Here is a 19,398-nt window from a genome sequence, read left to right on the forward strand (position 1 = left end):
AGAGCTCAGGCTTCTGCTCTTCTCCTTGTCTCACTGACAACTTTCCACACAGCACTTACTGCTCAGGTGCATTACTGCTCCAGGCTGTTCACCGGGACAAAGCATCAGTGTGTGGTTAAGAGAACTGCTATCGTGTAACTTCTTTTGTTCCTTGCTGAGCATCGGGAAGGCTGCTGGAGTCTTGGGGTGGGGGTAAGAGTGGAGGGGAAGCAGAGGGGCAGCAGATCTGGGAAATCCCAATCCCTGGATTGTTTTTAGGGGATGGATAAGAAAACCCAAACCCTGCACTCCCTTTAGTTTTCTTCAGAGCAGCAGCACCGCAGGATTTTACCTGCTCTCCAAGACCAAGTCATCCTTCCTCCAAAGGCACAGAGGACCAGAAGAAGCCAGACAAGCAGCAAGGCTCCGAAACGTGCCTGCAAGGTGCTGCAATCCAGCGCTCTCCTAACCTCCCCCTCTCACTTCAGACATCCTGCTGAGAGGGCATTTTATATGAGGACACCATCAATGGGGTGGTAAGGAACCCAAAAGCCATAAAGGCACCAGCAGAACAAGAACACTTCAGACATTTCTCTCCTGGCAAAAGGCTGCCCCGGATCACACAGTGACAGCAGCCACTCTCCCTGCCCAGCAAGTCAACAAGGCAATGAATGGTATTTGGAAGACATTCTCCATCCTAGATGAACACAGCAGGATAGACACCATGAAAACATCGTTTCATATTTCTAGGTTCCTCCTCCATGGTGTTGCCTCCCAGAGGCGTGAGGACCTGGTTCAGGAGCAGCGTGACGGCCAAATGCTCACAGACACCAATGTGGTGGATGGCAAATGGCATTTATTGAGAGAGAACATGGTGTTATATAGCCTAGGTTTACGATGTCATTTCCGTCTGCTTGCATTGTAAAACTGGTATCACCTAAACGCTATTGGCTACCTGGAGAGGGGTCTTATCTTTCCGTACAGCATGATATCGTCCGGCCGCCAGGCCCTATCTGCCTACATTTCCCCCCTCCCTATGCTTAATTAAATTGGCTAAAATGTAACAATCTTAAAGAATATATATATTGTAAAAATATACTAAATGCATTCTACTCCTTTGCTCTGCTCTACAACAGACTTAGCATATATATCAGAAACTTGGATAGAAAACATAAGGCACAGTAAGCAAGAGGTAGCAGGAGGATAACTGGGAATAACAGGGTATAACTGGGGATAAGTAAAGGAAATTTTGAACAAGAACATTTTTAAGCAGTTGTTGGCTGCGTTTTTTAAAGCAGTTGCCGGAGTTCTACTAACATGATGTTAACTCTCTCTAGCCGGCTCTTTACAAACGACATGAGCTTATTCAGTATATAAAGGCACTGCGTTGGCTGTCGTTTGGATCTAATCGGTGCAGAACTCTCAGGTGCAGGCTGGATGCTTGTTGGCTTATCGTCCTCTCTTGTCACCGGGGTATATGGGTTACAGGGACGTCCGATAATCCAGTCCTGTGGATAGAAACTCATGGCAGAGTTAAGCCCTTTATCTGCAATTGCCTTAACAATCACTTGTATGTCCTTGGGGTTTATTGGCGAATAGTGCCTGTGTTCCCCAGGTGCCACCCGGCCCGAACGTTCATGTGGCTGCTGAGCTCCGCTCGGCACACGCAGTTTGTGTTCTCTCCCAGTCTGTCAGAGGATTTCTTCCCCTCGTGCTCCCTCTGTAGTGTGGGTGGGAATCCTTTGGCTCCTGATTTTATCTCTGTTTCCTCCTCCTCTAACCTTGAACCGGTTGCGAACCCCTCGTCCCACCCGTGTCTGGTTCAGAACCGGAACTCGACTGACGGCTACTTCCGGTTCGCGGTGTCTGTTTGTTGGGCTCCGGCCCCGCCCACTTTGCGGGTCGGCCATTACCTCTCTGCGTTCGCCCCTCCCTCCGCTCGGGTTCCAACCCCGCCCGCTCCTCCGGTGGGCGGGGCCGTTCCTCCCCTTTGGGTCGCCCCTCCCTCCGCTCGGGGATGTGTGCCCCGCATGCGCACTGATCCCGATGCCGCTCGGATCGGTGTCCGCCCTTCGCCTTAGTGCTCGGCGCCATCTTGGGGCGCACATGGCCGCGGTGTGGCCCTGACCTCCACGGGCTCTGTTCTCTCCCCCCCCCGGCTCCCTCGGGCAGCGCTCCCCAGACGGATCCAGCCTGGTTCTGTCCCTCCGGGAGCTGTCAGCGCCCGAGGATGGAGGGGTCGTGCCGCCCTCTTGCCGACCCTCCGGGCTAATGGAGTCGGCACAGTCTTGGGGGGGGGGGGGGCAAAGTCTGTGTGGCTGCCCCGACTCCTCACTTCGGGGTGGCCATCAAACACTCCCTTGCCGCCTTCTAGGTTTCCTGCTCTTGCTTAGCTTTGTAGTTACCTGCCACTGTCTCAGTCTGTCTCAGAAGCATCTGATTTTAAGGAATCTCAGCCTCGCCATGAAGGTGAATGTTCACAGGGGAGCACACAGCAGATGTTGCTCCACAAGGAAACAGACATGAACTTAGAGGAGTCAGCAGTATTCGTAGGGGATAAAGCTGGCGTTCTCAGGTAACATGACATTTAGTATCCACATTCACAGAACATTCAGCCAAAGCAAAGAGCATAACATGTTGTTGCTCAAGAAGAGCAACAAATCAGATGCGATTTCCAGATTCCAACTCCTTACACCTGGAGACAGACATTAATCACTCCTGCACAATGAACTGGCACAAACCCTGTGTTAGTTCTCAGGTTGGTTTATTTTCTCAGAACAATAATAAAGTTTCTAAAGAACAACCTGTATAAACAATGCAGAACTTGATGGCATCACAGCCCATGTACAGATTCCCTACAAGCAGCCCAGAATCTGTAAGAGGCAGGATGTCAGAGAAGAGTTTCCTTCCACAAGCATGCTGGGGAGAAGCAAGGGAACACCTTCCTCCCTCCAGCAGCAGGACTTGTGTCTTCCGGAAACAGCCTCAGAATGTGGCAAACAAAATCAGCTTCAGGAAAACCAGGTTGTGTACAAACACACTCTCAAAACAAGACAGTGCTCTTGCCCTGTGTCCAAAACACGGAAGAGATGCCTGTGTGCCCAGAGGGTCTCCCTCCAGTCCAAGAGGCAAGTTGGCAAGGCCCTAAGGAAACAGAACATGACAGTGTCCCTCAGGCATCACCTATACATTTTTCACATTAAATGGTCGTTGTTACCAGCACATGTCCACAGCAGCCCTGAAACACCCAGATTCCTGTGGATTAGCATGAGTGGAACAGGCACAGGGAGATCCCCATGCAATTCATACAACTTCTTAACATCGGACTTGGAGGAAATGGAGTCTGCAGTGACAAGAACTCAAAACTACCATATTCATCCTCAGAGAAACCCTGAGAACATGCATCAGACCAACCTTCCTTCCTGTCCAGGGTTATCTGTACTGCCCAGCACCTGCACTTCTCTGACCCTGTTCTGGGAAACCCAGTGGCTGGATACTTGTGCTTTGCTGTTGGAGATAGCCCGTGTCTGCTTGGAGATTCACCATTCTCCTCATCTGAGATTCCTACTGCTTCTGACCATATTTACTTGCTCCCCTCTTCCCTGGTTGTAAGACAGGACCAGCAGGAGGGCTGGTCACACTGCTGCGGCACTGCCAATGGATCACAAAGCCCTTGCAGCACTCTGTTCTTCATTAGCTCCCCTGCCCCACCACTATCACTCGAGGTTGGGTCCATACCAGTCTTGGAGCCCTGGCACACACTGAGGAGGTGACAGATTCCCTTCCCAGAGAAGCCTCTTTACCTCCCTAGGCTCATGAGAGCTTCAGCAGAAGAAAACCAGTATCCAGGCACAGAGTATAAGCCAAAGCTGTTTCTAAGCTGTGATTTCCTCTCCACACTCTTCATTTCAAAGGGGAAAGTTTCTTGGGTCACTGATCAGGACTTGGATCACCTGCCTCACCTCCTACACGGTTACATGGACCTTGCTGCCAAAAGCTCACAGGCTCCTGCAGTGCCTCTCTCCCAGTCACGCCCTGCTCTGTCCCTCTGCTGCAGACAGACCAGTACCTCCCTCAAAACCTGCTGGAGTTTGTTTGCTTTCAAGTACTGGTCCAACACTGCAAGAGCTGCAGTGGAGCTGTGGTGCTGGGACACACAACGTGGAGTTCTCTCTTGCTCCCAGAGCCATTCAGCGCCTGGGATAAAACACACAGCACCCGTTTTCACGCTGCTTTTTGATGGGGCTGCTAACAAAGTTCATGTTGCTGCTGCAGCTGCACCTCTGAGATCCTCCCAGAGCAGCGCTGACACAGAGGGTATTTTCCTCATGTGTCAGAGTGCAGGCAGGACTGAGGCACTGCACAACAGTCAGCCCCATCACCCCATCAGCCACAGAATGAACAGCAGATGGAGCAAAAAAGAGAAATGAGAAAAGTCCTTGGAAGCCTTTCCACAAAACAACCCCTCCTCTGTCTCCTACAGAAGTTCTGAGGTGTGTTCAAGAGGTGCTCCATCTTCTCTCAGCTCAAGAATACCGGGTTCCAAACCAACCTTGGACACCCTTTCAGCAGCCACAGCCACTGCAGCTTGCTCAGCCAGCTCAGCTGCAGTGAGCTCTGCAAACCCAAGTTAAATTACTAGTAGCAAAATGGGGAAAGCTGCTCCTTAGAGCACACTGGCTTACAGACTGCTCATCAGAGGGCAGGAAAAGCAGTAACTGTGAAGAAAAATGATACTTTGCAGCGTAAAGGATGAGAAGATGAAGCATCATATGAAGCTCAAAATCCACACCTCATTCATTATATATCCTTGAAAGGCACCACAGGATCACAGGATAATTAGGGCTGCAAGGAACATCAGCAGGTCTCTAGTTCAACCTCCTGCTCAGAGCAGGACTAGCTATAAAGTGAACCAGATTACTCATCTTCCTCTGCTGACCCTGAAGCAGTCAGGTTTTGGCCAGTCTGTGTGCTCAGAGCCACCCAAAACCTGTGACTCAAATGCCACCAAGCCAGAAAACTCGATTACCTTTGTTCCTGCTCAGGCAGAAGTGTTGAGAGAAGCAAACATCCGGCAGCACATTTCTTTCTCCTTGTTCATGTAGTCCCTGTAGCAGCTGCAAGGCAGAGCACAGCATGGCAGCATGGGCTGAGGACCACCTGCCCACACCAGTGCCACAACCAGAAAACATCTTAGTGTTTCTATATAAATAAATGAGCCTAATGCAGGAGCATGCTGATAGCAAAGTCACAGATCCTTCAAGCCCCTTCTTTCTGCCATGTCAGGGAAGGACAGCAGGAAACATCGTGCCTTGTTCCCAGACCCTGGGTCTTTGCTTCACTGGCAACGATTAACTTAAATAGATAGTTTGATTTGTGGTAGCCAGATGCTTTCTGTACCATTCTGCAAGCACGTGATGCTGCAGAGGAACCCACGTCCTGTGTTGTAGTTTTCTGTCTCCTCATTTGGGCCACTCCTTATGCAAGCACATAGCAGGAGACATAGCCCAAGTGCCCTACTCGAGAGTATCCACTATTGACTGAATCTGGGCAGAGGATGGGTAGGAGACAGCAGGGATTTGCATCCGGCCTAAGTGGAAATAGCAAGGATTTGCTTCCTCCTCCACTCTCACTTCCCTGACAGTGTCACATTAGTGTGGCAAAAGCTTCCCAGACAGCTCCATTTTAACTGCTGCTCCTCCAAGCACAGCATCCTCTGCACCCTGTGCTCTCACCTTACTAGCAACAAGGTCTCACTGGTGAGGAATCCCTGAGCTAAACGGTGACTCAGTCTGGGCACAGTCCCAGGGATTGATGGCTGCCCACACAGTCAGCTTTCCAGCATCTGCTACTGTCAAAAGCAAAGGGGTTTTTGCAACACACCAGAAACAGCACAAGTGTGACACTGGCTAATCCTCTCTTTACCCCCTACCATCAGCACCTCAGTTGTCTAGAACCTCAAAAGAGCTTCACTCAGTGAAATTCCAGCACAGCAGGTCTCTTCAGTTAAGTCTCAGACAGATGTTGCCACATCTGTCCACACAGAGTAGGTCAGGGACGCCCACCTGGACTGTGGATGGCCTGCTCACATACCTACCACTGCAGGAAATCCAAAAGCCCCTCATTTGGAGCCACAGATTGATGTCTGAGATCAGAACAATACAATTTCGTTCTGGATTTGATGCAATGCAAGCCTTCCAACAGAACTACAAATCCATCTCCCTAGTTTTAACAGAGATGCAAATCCATCCAAATCCCTGACCTCCCTTCTCCCTAGGAGCATAACACACATCCTGCAGAGATGCTGTACAGCATGAGGGAGTGCTCTCAGCTTCTCACTTATCACCTGCAACCACTTTGTGTCCAACATGTTTGAATCAGCTGTCTCCACACCGAGAGAAGCCTTCTGCACTTCCCCAAGTCACTTACTGACCAATAGGTTCGTGTTTTGTTTTGGGTTTTTTTAAACATATTGAGTATTTTTGAGCTGGTTTTCCAGCCTGTTTAAGCACCCTCTCTTCTATAGCGATGACAGGAGCTCTCTCACCTTGCCAGCTTCTTCAGCTCATTGTTAATATCATGGTTGAAGGGCTGTACACGCTGAGCTCTGACCAGGAAGTCCCGGGCTTTTTCGTACTCTGTCATACAGAGACAAGCCTGCCATTGCAAGAAGATAAGATGTGCCACACAATAAATAGAGACTCACCCCGATTCCTCAGGACTCAACACACGCACAAACATTTCTGAGCCAGCTCCAGGTAGCTCAGGAACTACTCCCCAAAAGAGATCTGTGTGACAGATCTGCAAATCTCCCCTGCTGCTGAGGCAGCTTAGAAGGCCTGGCCCAGAATGTAGTGGTTCTCCTCAATCCATTTGAGGTTCTCTCCACACTCAGTCAAGCCAGGATATTCCTTGATGTGGCTACCAAAGGAATTCATGTTTTGCTCACCTGGCCACACCTGAACAATGCTTTGGCATTTCTTTGGTCGATTTCCAAGGCCTTCTCTCCATACTTCAAAGCCTGGGTAGGACGCTTCAGTTTCAGATAAATGAGTGAGAGATTCAGGAGCAGTGGCAGCTTGGAAGCATTGATCTGACACTGCTCTGCCTCACTGGAAGGGCGGAGACCAAGGATGGATAATGCCTGAGCAGACAAGGAAAAAGAACTAGGGCACAACAAATCTGCTATGGGAACAAGAAGCCCACCTCATCAGACAGCTGCATCCATGTTTCTGTTCACCTGGATCACTTAAAGAATAGTAAGACTCAAAACTATGAATCCACATGGCATTATCAGCATGACTAAGCTCAGCTACAGCACTACAGGGTGAAGTACCTCTCAGGGGACTTGAAAGCAACAGAATAAGAAAATGACACCCACAGCTCAAACATTAAGGACAAAGATGCAGAGATATCCTACAAGGAGAAAGGCAATTGAAATTAGTTTTGTTACTAAAACAGCAAGAAAAATTCTGAATGGAGGGAAGCAAAAAACTCACAAAACCTCACTACCTCCAAAACAAAGGCAGATGCATTCCAGTTTGGGAACAACTGACTCTTTCCCTGCCTGGAGAGGTTGTGGGGTCTCCATCCTTGAAGATGTTCAAAACCTGAATGGGCACAGTCCTAGGCAACATTCAGCTGTGGCTGCCCTTATTTCAGCAGCATCCAGAGGCCCCCACCAGCCTCAACTGTGCTGCAGTTCCCAACAGGAAGGCTAAAAATAAAGTTTGAGTGCACAGTGTGCCAGTGATGTCTGCTTCCAGACAAAGGGATTCTAGATTCCTTCTTAAAGCATTCATCAGAATGCTGCTGCAACACGAGGCTCAGCTGCACAATGAGGTCTCCCAGCCAAAGCTGCCCTGAAATGCTCTAGCTCAGCAGTCAGCTACGCAACCACACGGGACTCACACCCAAGACACACTCTTCCTTCCCGGCTAGAGCCCACACGGAGCAAGCCTGAAGGGAAGGGGCTCTGCCTGTTTCTCCCAACCCTTCTCCTTCATTCAGCTCTGCTGCTCACACAAAAGCAGGTGTCTACAACCTGTTCTTAAATAACAAACTACCCTGGAAAATAGAATGAAGCCATTTGACGACGGAATGATGCTACAATTCTATTATGTGATGTCTAAATTGTACTTTTTATGGTGAGCTAGCACTACACAATCACCACTTTCACAGCTTTTTACAATGGAAAGCACATTTTTTTTCTGCTGCCATACCTTTTTGTATCTGTCTTTGGCATCATCGAAGAGGCTCTTGCGGTAGAGGTAGTTGCCAAACCGTCTCTCCGTGTCTGCCACTTTCAACACCTTTTGGAGTGGACATGCTGCCTGCTGCTCCTGTGTAAAGAAACACCCGAGTTTCAGCTCAAACAAAAGGCCAGCAGAGAGCTCCGACAGGCCAGTCCTGCACGATCCCTTTCAGTTCACAGAGCAGGAGCCAGGCCATTGCCAAGGCCCTAGCAGTGTCCAGCCAGGCCACCTCTGTGTGGCATTTCCCTTCTCCAGGCTGAAACATGCTCCTGCTCTTGAACTGGTGAAGGGTACTATCGATCACGCCAGAAACCAAGAGACTCGGGGTGGGCAGTGGGCTGAAACAAGGAATGGATTCTTGAATCCTGCCCAACTCTCACCTGCTCAGCACAGAGCACACAGTTAAACAGTATTGCTGAAGCTGTGAAAGGCTCCATTGCCCTAATGGCTCTGCATCACCCCCAGGCGGCTGCCTCAGGCCAGCTCCAAGACCAGGCTGACATCCCGTCAGGATGTCAAAATCAAAACAATAATAAAGGATAAAATTCAAGCCAGGTTTTCTCCTGGGTTTGCAAGTTTGAACCCCTCAGAGGGGTCAGTTAACCGGGGGGGGGGGCAACTGGCAGGGAGGGGAGCGAGCTCTCCTGCAGCACGTGTGGTTTGCTCGCAGGGTTCTGTGTGGAATAACCAGCCTGTGCAGCAGCAGGAGGGGAGGAGGAGGCAGCCTCCCCCTCCCCAGCCCAAAAACCCTTTACACCAACAGGGGCAGTTAACAATAGCACTATAACTCAGCGGGGAGGAAAGCAAACAGTGAAGGAGCACTTGGGAAAGCAGCCAAGACGCAGGAACAAAGGGGAACACTGCCAACTGCACCGGGTTTTTACAGACCCCTCATTATTGTCCCTTCGGGGAAGTTCCTGGAAGCTGGTGCCCTCTAGTGCAAGCAGGAGGTTTCTTGTAAAGCTAAAAACAAATCCTAGAACCATGGAATGGAAGCCTAACTCCAGCACCCAGGAGCAAACAAAAGCAGCACCCAGCTTCTCCCTCTGCACAAACAGGGGGAGGTGAGCACGGGCAGTGTGAGCAAGCACGTGTCTGCAAGCTAAACATATGCAACGCATGCGCCTCAGCAACTGGAAGGAGACAACAAAGGTTTAGTCAGCAGGTTCAGGTTTCAAACCTTATTACAGCAACTCACAGCAGTCAACTCAAAGAAGGCATCTGATTCAGCCGAGTCCATAAAGTCCAGCACCTCCACTTCAAAGATGACCGTGGCACTTGGGGGAATGAGCGGAGGACAGCCTTTCTTCCCATAGGCATAATCCGGTGTGAAGACAAACCTTGACAACTCTCCCTTCTTCATCGTCAGCAAGCCAACTTCCAGGCCCAAAAGCGTAATGTCTGTCTCAACAAGACATGGAAGGTCATGAGAATCACAAACACAGAACCCACCTCTGACACCAAACGATTTCTCCAAAGCCTGGAGGAAGAAATCGTTGGTAGCTCATATCTCAGCAGCTACAATGGCCAACTGTCTCCTGCCAAGGCAGCCTGTGGTGGGACCAAGCACACACTCAGTACAGTGTCTTCTCTTCAGTGATCTAAGAACACCAGGAGATGAGCAGCTGCCTCTGGGCACCCCCATGCCACCAAGATTGACCATCACCTATGTGAAGTTGATACAGGGGTGACCAATGTACGGGGGGTAATACAGAGAAATTGTACAAGGGGGTTAAAGGAATTCCTGTGCTTAAACAAAAGTATTGTCTGTCCTAAGTACCTGCCATTGCCATCTTGCCAAGGCATTGATCACTGCTGCAGGGGGAGAAGCAGATGCAGTTCTACTGACAAGGGACAAAAGCAGATGATTGGTTCTACTGGTAAGCCAGGGAGAGGCAGACTGGGCACCGACCAAACCCTAAGGCCATGTCTGAAGGTTAAAAGGTGTAAAGTTTAAGAGGAAGACTCATTTACTTCATCTTGAAGACCTCTAACCACAAGAGGAAGACTCATTTACTCCATCCTCAGACCCCTGCCCATGACCAGAGGGGGCACTGTGCAGGTGCAAAGGACCTTCCGGCTCATTATAATACGAAGCAGGGATAGATACTAAATATGTATAGGCAGATTGAGCAACCTCGTGTCTGTGTATACCTTAAGAGAATAAATGTAAAGGGAGAACAACCCTGAGGTGTGCATGCTTTGGAGGAGCTATCCCCATGCACCTCAGCGCTGAATAAAACCATACCTACTTTACAACTTTAACTAGTTGTGGAGTCTGTCCGCGCATCAAAGTAGGAGGCTTTTAGACTCCATTAACAAGATTTAAAAGCTTCAAATAACCCCAAAACACTAAGGAGCATTTAACAGCATGACTTAAAGGTTAGGGTTAGGTCTTTACAATTCTGAGTCACCAGACAAACGTTTTGCCTCAAACTTACCTTTCCCAAGTTTCATTAGCCCAGGAGAATTGCCATAGCAGTTTGTGCAGAAGGGCTTATCCTGGTGTTCCAGGTATCCAGAGAACTTCACTGTGGAGCCCAAAGTGAGAAGTGAGGAAAAAAGCAAGAGTTTGATTTCATCTCCTGCAACAGCAGCATCAGGAGTCAGATTTGCAATGCCACCAATTTATCCTGCTTTTCTTTTTTACTTCTATTGTAGAGCAGCAGAGGCAGCACAAACCACCCTGTGTTTTATATCAAATACCTGATCACATCCAAGTAGCCAAGTTGGCTGCTTTAACACCATCAGCAGGTAAGGCAGCTGCTTCACAGTCTTGATCCCTATCCAGTTAAAAGATGTGATTTTGTGCTTTAAAGAACTGGAAACTTCAGCTTTAGAAATCAAAATGCCCCAATTATCTGCAAAAATATGTAACAAATCCTCTTCTAACCAAAGCTGGAGGCCTGGGAAAAGAACCAATGGCAAAAAGTACAAGGTAATTCTCAGAGCCCTGCCACTCTCCTGAGGGCTGTGTGTGCAATGCCAGCACTCACCAGTTAGGAAAAGAACTGTAATGCATCCTGGCAGTGCTCAGGCCAGGCTGCATGGAGCTCTGAGCAAGCGGCTCTAGAGGAAGGTGTCATTGCCCACAGCAGGGAGGTGGAACTGGATGAGCTTTAAGGTCCCTGCCAACCCAGACCAGTCTACGAGTGTACAGTTTCCTTGATGTGGCACCAGGCCTTTGCACTTCAGGAACTTTCAAAGCTCTTCTCTGTACTGTGAGACAGGTGGGACCCATAAACCCTGCTGCTCTCAAGGGCAAGATGCCCTTTCATTTAATGTCACCCACAAGAAGTTAAACAGAGTATCTCAAGTGTTAGAATACTGATATGGAAAGCAGACTGTCTCTGAAACAGAAAGCCATACTGCAATACAAACACTTTAAATTCTTGTTCTGACCTCACACTAAAATCCAGAGTGCTGAGATTTGCCAGACACAAGCACCTCCATATTAGAAGCTCAAGGGATCCTTTACAAGACTGTGTGCCCTCCATTTCCCTCAGCAGACACATCACACCCAGTCATACAGCCCAAAGCAAGGGCCTTGCACTGAGATGTAAATGCCGCAGATGAGCATGAGATCCTGACTTCACTGTGTGCTCTGAGGATGTCAGATTCTCTGAGGCCTGCTCGCCACAGATTAAATTCAACAATTGCCATTTATAAAGCAAGCTGCTCAAGAGACAGGCACTGGAGGCCGCCATCTTGTGTCCACCTAACAGGGCACAGCAGTGCTGCAGAACACACCAGGGGAGCCAGGCCAGGGTGTCATGCAGCCCCCAGCACAGGCCGGCGGCAGGAGGCAGGCAGCACACCACACACAGCCCCGACAAAGACCCAAGCCCCAGCGGCTGCGGCAGGACGGGCCCGGCCACACCTCAGCCAGCAGCACCACCGGCCCTGCAGCCCCAGCGGTACCTGCCACGGAGGCGTCCCGGGGCACGGCCTGCCCGGTGCCGGGCCGCAGCTCCTGCTTGCGCACCCCTCCGTCACCGCTCAGGTCCTGCAGGCGCCGGGACCGCACCAGGCTCTGGAAGGGGGACACGGGCGGGGGCTGCCCTTCGGGGGGAAGCCTCCACTGCGGCCCGGGCCAAGGCCGCGGCTGGGCCTCACGCTGGGCCTCGCGCTGGGCCTCACGCTCAGCCCCGCCATGCACCGCCGGCCGCGGGGCACCAACACGGGGCACGAGCACCGGTACCGGCACCAGACCACGGCCACGGGCGTCACCACCGCCGTTCGCCATCACCACAGAGCCCCGCGCGCTCCCACCAATGGCGCTCCGAGCACGGTGCGCACGCCAAGACACCCCGCGTTCGCGCGCCTCGGGCAGGGACACGCCCCTGAGCTGCTCTCAGCCAATGGGCAGCTGCGGCGCACTCTGACGGACGTACCCGAGGGCCCCCAGCGGGTCGGGGGGGGCACTGCTGGGTCTGGCGGAGCGGGTGGGTGGGGTGAGGTGCATGGGGATCGCTGCTCCAAAGCATGCACACCTCAGGGTGTATTATATGTATTCTCTGTATTACCCCCTGTACATTGGCCACCCCTGTATCAGAAGCCCCAGGCTAATGCTGAGCCGTTGTCTCCAGTTCCCCATCACAAAGCCTGCTCCCAAGCTGGGCATTCCTGGCTGAGAAGGGCTCCTTGTCCCCAGCTTCCCCTGGGTGATGCCAGGAGGGACCCACCAGAGTGCCTGCAAGCCGGACACATCTGTGAACCAGGAATAATGGTGTGAGGAACCAGTTTTTGCACAGTGCCTTGCCCTGCACTGGGGGAGCTGCACTTGAGGTTTCCTTCTACAATCAAAGCTTTTCACCACACATTAAAAGTGTTTCAAGCAGAAAATGAGCTTTAGTTGATAAGAAAGTGTTTTAGTGAACACGTTTCTGCTGTCCCCATCGGTGCGCAGGAGTGAGACGTGGTTGGGCTCAGGCAGGCTGGCTGCTCCGGGAGGCAAACACCACCAGCTCTTATCAAGGCTCCTGCCTGCCCAGTCATCTGATGTGTGTGCCCATAGCTGCGTGCCAGGGGCGGAGGGCAGCCCTCCCTGGGGCTGGGAGAGGGGACACGAGGCTGCCTGGGCTCTCCCCAGTGAGCAGGGACATCCCCGGCCGGGCTGAGGCTGCAGGAGGGCAGTGGCTCAGCTCCTGTCCCACCAGGACCCTGCTGGTCCCACCAGCTGCCTCTCCAACCAGCTCAAGCTCTTCAGCTGGACTGGGAAGCCGAGTGACATCCGTGGGGCTCAGTGCACCGAGCCAGAGCCAGGAGGAAGCCGTGCAGGGCACGTGAGTGGTGCAGGGAGTGGGAGGCTGTTATTTGGGTCTCTGGGGTGTGCATGTGTGAGTAGAGGGAGCAGCTGAAGCTGTTTTCCCCGTATGGGGTTTTATGGTGTCTCACGGGTCACAGGCTTTTGTTGATTCACCAAGCTCCTATAGCCATGTGTGATAATAGCCAAGCTCAGGTCGCAGCCTCTCCTTTCCTTGGGAAAGCTACTGAGCCTCTGGCTGTGTGTTTCTTTTCTTCAGCTTCAGGCCATGTCCTTGGCTTGCCTAAGGATCCAGGCAGTTATACTGAGCTCTGGGAGCAGCAGGGGAGGCAGAGCTGCAGTGTTAGAGCTATGGACCAGGCTGGGCCACAGGCAGCCCCAGGCTGGTGGGAGGGGCTGGGATTTGGGCTTGTGTCTCTTGGGGGTGCTGGCCCAGGGCATGGAGCGCTGTCGGGACCAAAGACCACACTCTGTTTCATGGGGGTGAGTTGCAGTCACAGCTGCATGCTGTGTCTGAGGCTTTGTATCATAGAACCCCAGACTGGTTTGGGTTGGAAGGGACCTTAAAGCTCCTCCAGCTCCAACCCCTGCCACAGGCAGGGACCCCTTCCACTGGAGCAGCTGCTCCAAGCCCCTGTGTCCAACCTGGCCTTGAGCACTGCCAGGGATGGGGCAGCCACAGCTGCTCTGGGCACCCTGTGCCAGCGCCTCAGCACCCTCACAGGGAAGAATTTTTCTCTACTATGTAACCTACCAGTGCCTCCAGAGCACAGCAGAGGGGGAGCCTAATGATGAGTTTGCAACTGGTGGAGTGGAGGTATCTCTGTTTCGCCTTCCCCAGCTGCTAGGCTGCATCTTCACTCACCTCTGCTTATCTCGCTCTTGGAACAGGACTGATCTCCCATCCATATTTCCCAGGCCAGGTCTGTGCTGCTCTGTGGGAAGGTGGTAGGATGGCTCGGAGGATGAGCATCAATGAGCTGGAGGACCAACTGCTCTGTCCCGTCTGCTTGGAGGTCTTCAAAGAGCCCCTGATGCTGCAGTGTGGGCATTCATACTGCAAATCCTGTGTGGTGTCACTCTCTGGGGAGCTGGACAGGCAGTTCCTGTGCCCTGTGTGCCGTCAGATGGTGGACTGCAGTGCTTTGTCACCCAATGTCACACTGGCCCGTGTCATCGAGGCATTGCAGAGCCTGTGCGAGGCAGAGCCGAGCCCGGAGTCCTGCCCAACACACCACAACCCCCTCAGCCTCTTCTGTGAGGCTGACCAAGAGGTGATCTGTGGGCTGTGTGGCACCATTGGCAACCACCGCCAGCACAAGATCACCCCCATCTCTACTGCGTACTGCCAGATGAAGGTCTGCAGGCAGAGCCGGCTGCGTCTCCTGGGCTGGGGGTTAGGGCACCCGGAGTGCTTGCTGGCCAAATGTGCCCTCTCCTTCAAGAGACAGACTGGCAATGATGCCAATGCAGGGAGCACAGTCCCATGGCACAGCCAGATGTGGGGCAGGGTCCCTGGCCTCGGGGCAGCTGTTTCTCAGGCTAAGCATGTCCCTGGCTGAGAGGAGCCACAGTTTCAGTGGCTGCATCACAGTGGGCAGAGCTTGGGACAGGGAGTGTCGGTGGGGCCTTTCAAGGCTGTTTATAAACACCATCAAAAAGAGTCTGAAGATAAGGGCTGGGGTAAGGAGAGCAGGGAGGCAGGGACTCAGGCAGAGTAAACATCTGGCATCCCCTGCCCAGCATCACGTGGAAGCCCCAGGAATGAAAAGGCACAGGGCCACCGTCCGCTCCACTCTTGGTACGAGGGAGATAAGAGCAGAAGGCACTAAAAGTGCTCCTGCCCAGCCAGGTTCCCAGCACCAGTGGTAGGAAGGTGCTGCTGGCCTGGTGCTGGCTTGTGGCTACTCACCACCCACTTGCCACCTGCTCACCCTTGGCAGAGCCACCATGGGGTGTGAGATAGAGGGCTGGGAATGGGGCAGAGGCAGTGCTCCTGGTGAGGGTACAAGCAGCACCCAAGTTGGGCCATGCTGAGGTCACTCCTACAGAGGTGCTGTTTTTCCAGGAGGAGCTGTCTGTGCTGCTGACCAATCTCCACCAGTACAAGAGGAACCTGGATGAACACATCAGCAAGCTCATCAACAACAAAAGCCGCATCGCAGTGAGTGCCATGTGTCAAGGGAGCCCATGTCCCTGAGTCTTTGTGTCCCACACAGCCCCTGCAACAGCCTCTGCTCCTGGTTGTTCCCAGCTTGCCTCCTGTACTCCTTCCCTTTACCCTTCCCTGGGATAGCAGACGGGTTATGTTCCACGCTGTTCCCTGTGGTTGTTTCTCACAAAACTCTGGGATTAACCCTAGCCCTGTTTTCAGGAAGGGTGATGTGGTGGCACAGGCTGTTTGCAGAAGGGGTGATGTTACCCTCACTGCACATCCCAGCAGAGCAGTGGTGAAGGCTGGTTTGACTGAGTGTCCTTAGAGGTGGGAAGACAAACAGGTGAAAAGGACCCCACTTGGAGCAGGCTTCCCAGTCAGAGCAATGAGCTGGTTTCACATTGAGTTCATGCCTGTTTTAGTGTCATGTCCATTTCCCACGCAGTGGCTGTCTCCAAGGGACCTCCCAGCATCCCTTCAGAGACTAAAGCTTCCCAATGGGGCTCCTTAGAAGGGCTGAAGCCAAATGGAAATAGAGCTTCATTTTCTCTCCCTTAGCCCAGGACACAGGGAGCTCCCTGAGAGCAGAGGAATCCAGGAACTCCTTCAAGGCTCTGACAAGGCTGGATAGGACATCAGGAAATCAAAATCTGGGAGATTCAGAGCAGAGGTGTAAGGCAGGGGTGAGCTGCTGAGGACAGGGGATGTGTACAGAGCTGCTCTTTAGTTGGGACACACTGACATTGCTGGCAGCACCTCTGAAACTCCAAAGCAGGTGAAGGGGATGGAGCGAGGCTGTCCTGCACTGCCGCTTGCTGTCTCCCTGCAGAACGAGGCAGATGTCTTCAAGTGGGTGATCCGGAAGGAGTTCCAGGAGCTGCACAGGTACATTGATGAGGAGAAGGCCACCTTCCTGGACAGCATCGAGAGGAAGGCCACGCAGCTCATCACCTCTATTGAGTCCCAGGTCAAGCAGACATCAGACGCCCTGCAGAGGCTTAAGGAGATGCAGAGCTCTCTGGAGGCACTCAGCAATGAAAGTCAGCTCGGTTTCATCCAGGTGAGGGCACTTGCTAGTGAAGGCAGCGACAGTCTGCTGAGCTCTCCAGCTATCAGCCCACTGCCCTGAGCCCTGGGCAGTGGGTACCGTCACCAAACATCACTGGGACAGTACCAGAAGCAAGATGGAGATGCTGTCTGTCCAGTCAGGCCTTCCCCTACTGGGGGAAACCTGCCCTCCACAGGAAGCAATGGCTGTAGCTCTCCCACAGGAGAGGCCTGTCCTCTCCAGCCCAGGGCAGAGGCTTGTGCAGCTGTGACCATGCAGAAGATGTGCTGTTCTGTCCACCAACAATTCTCTTTCTTTTATGTTTTCCAGAAATACAGCTCCTCCCAGTTCAGGTGAGTGGTGGGACCAAACAGCACCAAAGGGGATGGCAGGGCTAGTGGCCCCAGGCCAGTGAGCACCTCAGCAGCTCTGGGGCAGCCTTGCATGGACACTGCTGTTGCAATGGACAGTCACAGCCAGAGCCATGTGCTCAGCCCAGAAGAGGGCAAGAGCAGCTGGTGAGACACCAGTGGCTCTCTCAGACAGCAGCCAGGTGAGAGGGGGTCACACACCATCCCATCACTGTGTCCTGGCTGCGATTGGCTTTCCAGGTCAGAGCTCCTCAACCTGCACCCTGGTGATGGCGTCTTTAGCCCTGTGTCCTTTAAGCCATGCTTCCACCAGGATGACATCAAGATGACTGTGTGGAAGCGCCTGCACCGCCGTGTCCTTCCAGGTACCCCCTGCCCCCCTGGCAGCACACTCAGTGCCCAAGCTTGCTGGTGTGTGGGACAGGCTGACCAGCCACCATCACACTGCCCCAGCCTGTCCTACCTGCTGCTTGCATGCTCCTTGCCTCCTGGAGCAGTGGCTGCTCATGTCTCGTGCCAATAGCAGCCTGTCTTGGCATAATGCTCCAGCTGCTTCCAGTTCAGTGCCAGCTTGTGCCAGTGCTCTGCCAGACCCCTGCCTGCTGGGGTGCCTGACTCCCACATGCTTTCCTTACAGCTCCAGAGACGCTGAAACTGGACCCAGTGACAGCACATCCTCTCCTGGAGCTCCTCAAGGGTGACACGATGGTGCGGTGTGGCCTCTACCAGCGCCGGGACAGCAACCCCAAGCGTTTTGACTCCAGCAATTGCATCCTCACTTGCAAGGGCTTCTCTTGTGGCCAGCACTACTGGGAGGTGATCGTGGGTGCCAGGAACCACTGGCGTGTGGGCATCATCAAGGGCACGGTCAGCCGCAAAGGGAAGCTGAACAAGTCTCCTGAGAACGGCGTGTGGCTCATTGGTCTGAAGGAAGGGAAGGTCTACGAGGCCTTTAGCCTGCCACGGGCTACCCTGCCTCTGACCACCCGGCCCCAGCGCATCGGCATCTACCTGCACTACGAGAAGGGTGAGCTGAGCTTCTACAATGCTGACAACCCTGATGAGCTCAGCCCCATCTACACCTTCCAGGCAGAGTTCCAGGGTCAGCTCTACCCCATTGTGGACCTGTGCTGGCCCGAGCGAGGGCCCTATTCCCCTCCCATCATCCTGCCTGTGCCCACTGCGAGCAGGCACCCTCAGGCTCTGAACAGCCATCCTGCCCCTGAGGAACCCACGAAGCCATAGCCTGGCCAGTGGGATGAAGCTGTGTGTGCTCACATGGAAGCTGTGGTACTGCAGGTAATGTTTAGCAGCATAAAATGTCAGCCTTGACCTCTGAATTCCTGTCCCCACTTTGACAGGCTGAGCCCAAACCCTAAAACATGGCTGGCCTGCAGAAATCTCCCAATGGACAGGGGTGCCTGCCGGAGAAGTGTGAGCCATGAGCATCCAGGGTCTTTGCTGCTGTGTCTTTCCTCTGAATAAATGGAGTTTGTGCTAAATGAGGTGCTTGTTGGCTTACATGAGTAATGTCTCTGAGGTACCAACAGCAGTCAGAGAGTAGGCAGCAATCCCTTAACGCTAGATGAGCTTTAAGGTTCCTTCCAACCCACACCATTCAGTGGTTCTATGAATGTTCTTGCACATGTTGTGTTCCAGACCAACCAGGGCACCCAAATGTGCATCCTCCAGCTGTTCAGGCATGAGGCACCTTTCCTCAGCACCAGCACCCGCTCTGCTGATTCCTGAGCACAGCCAAACTTTGCCAAGCAGCTCTCGGTTTGCAGCATTGCTGCTTGTGTATCAGTCCTCATGTGCTTGGTGTTGGTCTCACTTAAGTTATTTATCTGTGATGCCAGACAATGCCAAGAGCATTTCCAACACATGGCACAGGAAATGCCATGCTGTGATTCCTTATCCTCATGGACAGCACTAAGCTTCCCAGGGGTGAAATCTTTCCTTCCATGGCCACTCTGTCCTTTAATGACAGAATCACAGACTGGTTTGGGTTAGAAGGGACCTTAAAGCTCAACTGTGAAGTTTTTCCCATAAACTCAGGACATGATGAGCAGAGAGAAGGACCTGAAACTGGAGCAACCTCATTTGTGGAAGGTATCCCTGCCCATGGCAGAGTGGATGGACAGGATGAGCTTCATGATACCTGGGAATAAAAGGTTAACTTTGTGCCTGCTTGCTTAAGGAGTCACTGTGCTTGGTGAAGCAGAACCGTAGAAGTCAAAGTTGCTAGAATGGTGAAGCAGAATTGTAGGACTTACAGCTGCTAGGCAGAACTGTGGTAGATAAGATTCAGAACTTAACAGTTA

The 19,398-nt window shown here is 52.5% G+C and overlaps 2 protein-coding genes across 2 annotated transcripts; one reads left to right on the forward strand and one right to left on the reverse strand.

Annotated features, from left to right (window-relative positions):
* Positions 1-2,793: 2,793 nt before the first annotated feature.
* On the reverse strand, positions 2,794-12,480 carry FKBP6 (FKBP prolyl isomerase family member 6 (inactive)). Its single transcript, XM_034068969.1, has 8 exons — positions 12,156-12,480; positions 10,676-10,765; positions 9,433-9,635; positions 8,202-8,321; positions 6,929-7,123; positions 6,527-6,636; positions 5,009-5,096; positions 2,794-3,123 (listed from the first exon to the last, which is right to left on the reverse strand). The coding sequence occupies exons 1-7, from the start codon at positions 12,478-12,480 to the stop codon at positions 5,021-5,023; spliced, it is 1,119 nt and encodes a 372-aa protein (XP_033924860.1). The 3' UTR covers positions 2,794-3,123; positions 5,009-5,020.
* A 1,973-nt stretch (positions 12,481-14,453) lies between these two features.
* Positions 14,454-18,319, forward strand: TRIM50 (tripartite motif containing 50). Its single transcript, XM_005141724.2, has 6 exons — positions 14,454-14,858; positions 15,569-15,664; positions 16,485-16,715; positions 17,034-17,056; positions 17,315-17,439; positions 17,712-18,319. Exons 1-6 carry the CDS (start codon positions 14,454-14,456, stop codon positions 18,317-18,319), a joined length of 1,488 nt encoding a protein of 495 aa, XP_005141781.2.
* The last annotated feature ends 1,079 nt before the right edge of the window (positions 18,320-19,398 follow it).

The sequence above is a fragment of the Melopsittacus undulatus genome, chromosome 13 (assembly GCF_012275295.1).
Source record: "Melopsittacus undulatus isolate bMelUnd1 chromosome 13, bMelUnd1.mat.Z, whole genome shotgun sequence".
In the NCBI taxonomy this organism is placed as follows: domain Eukaryota; kingdom Metazoa; phylum Chordata; class Aves; order Psittaciformes; family Psittaculidae; genus Melopsittacus; species Melopsittacus undulatus.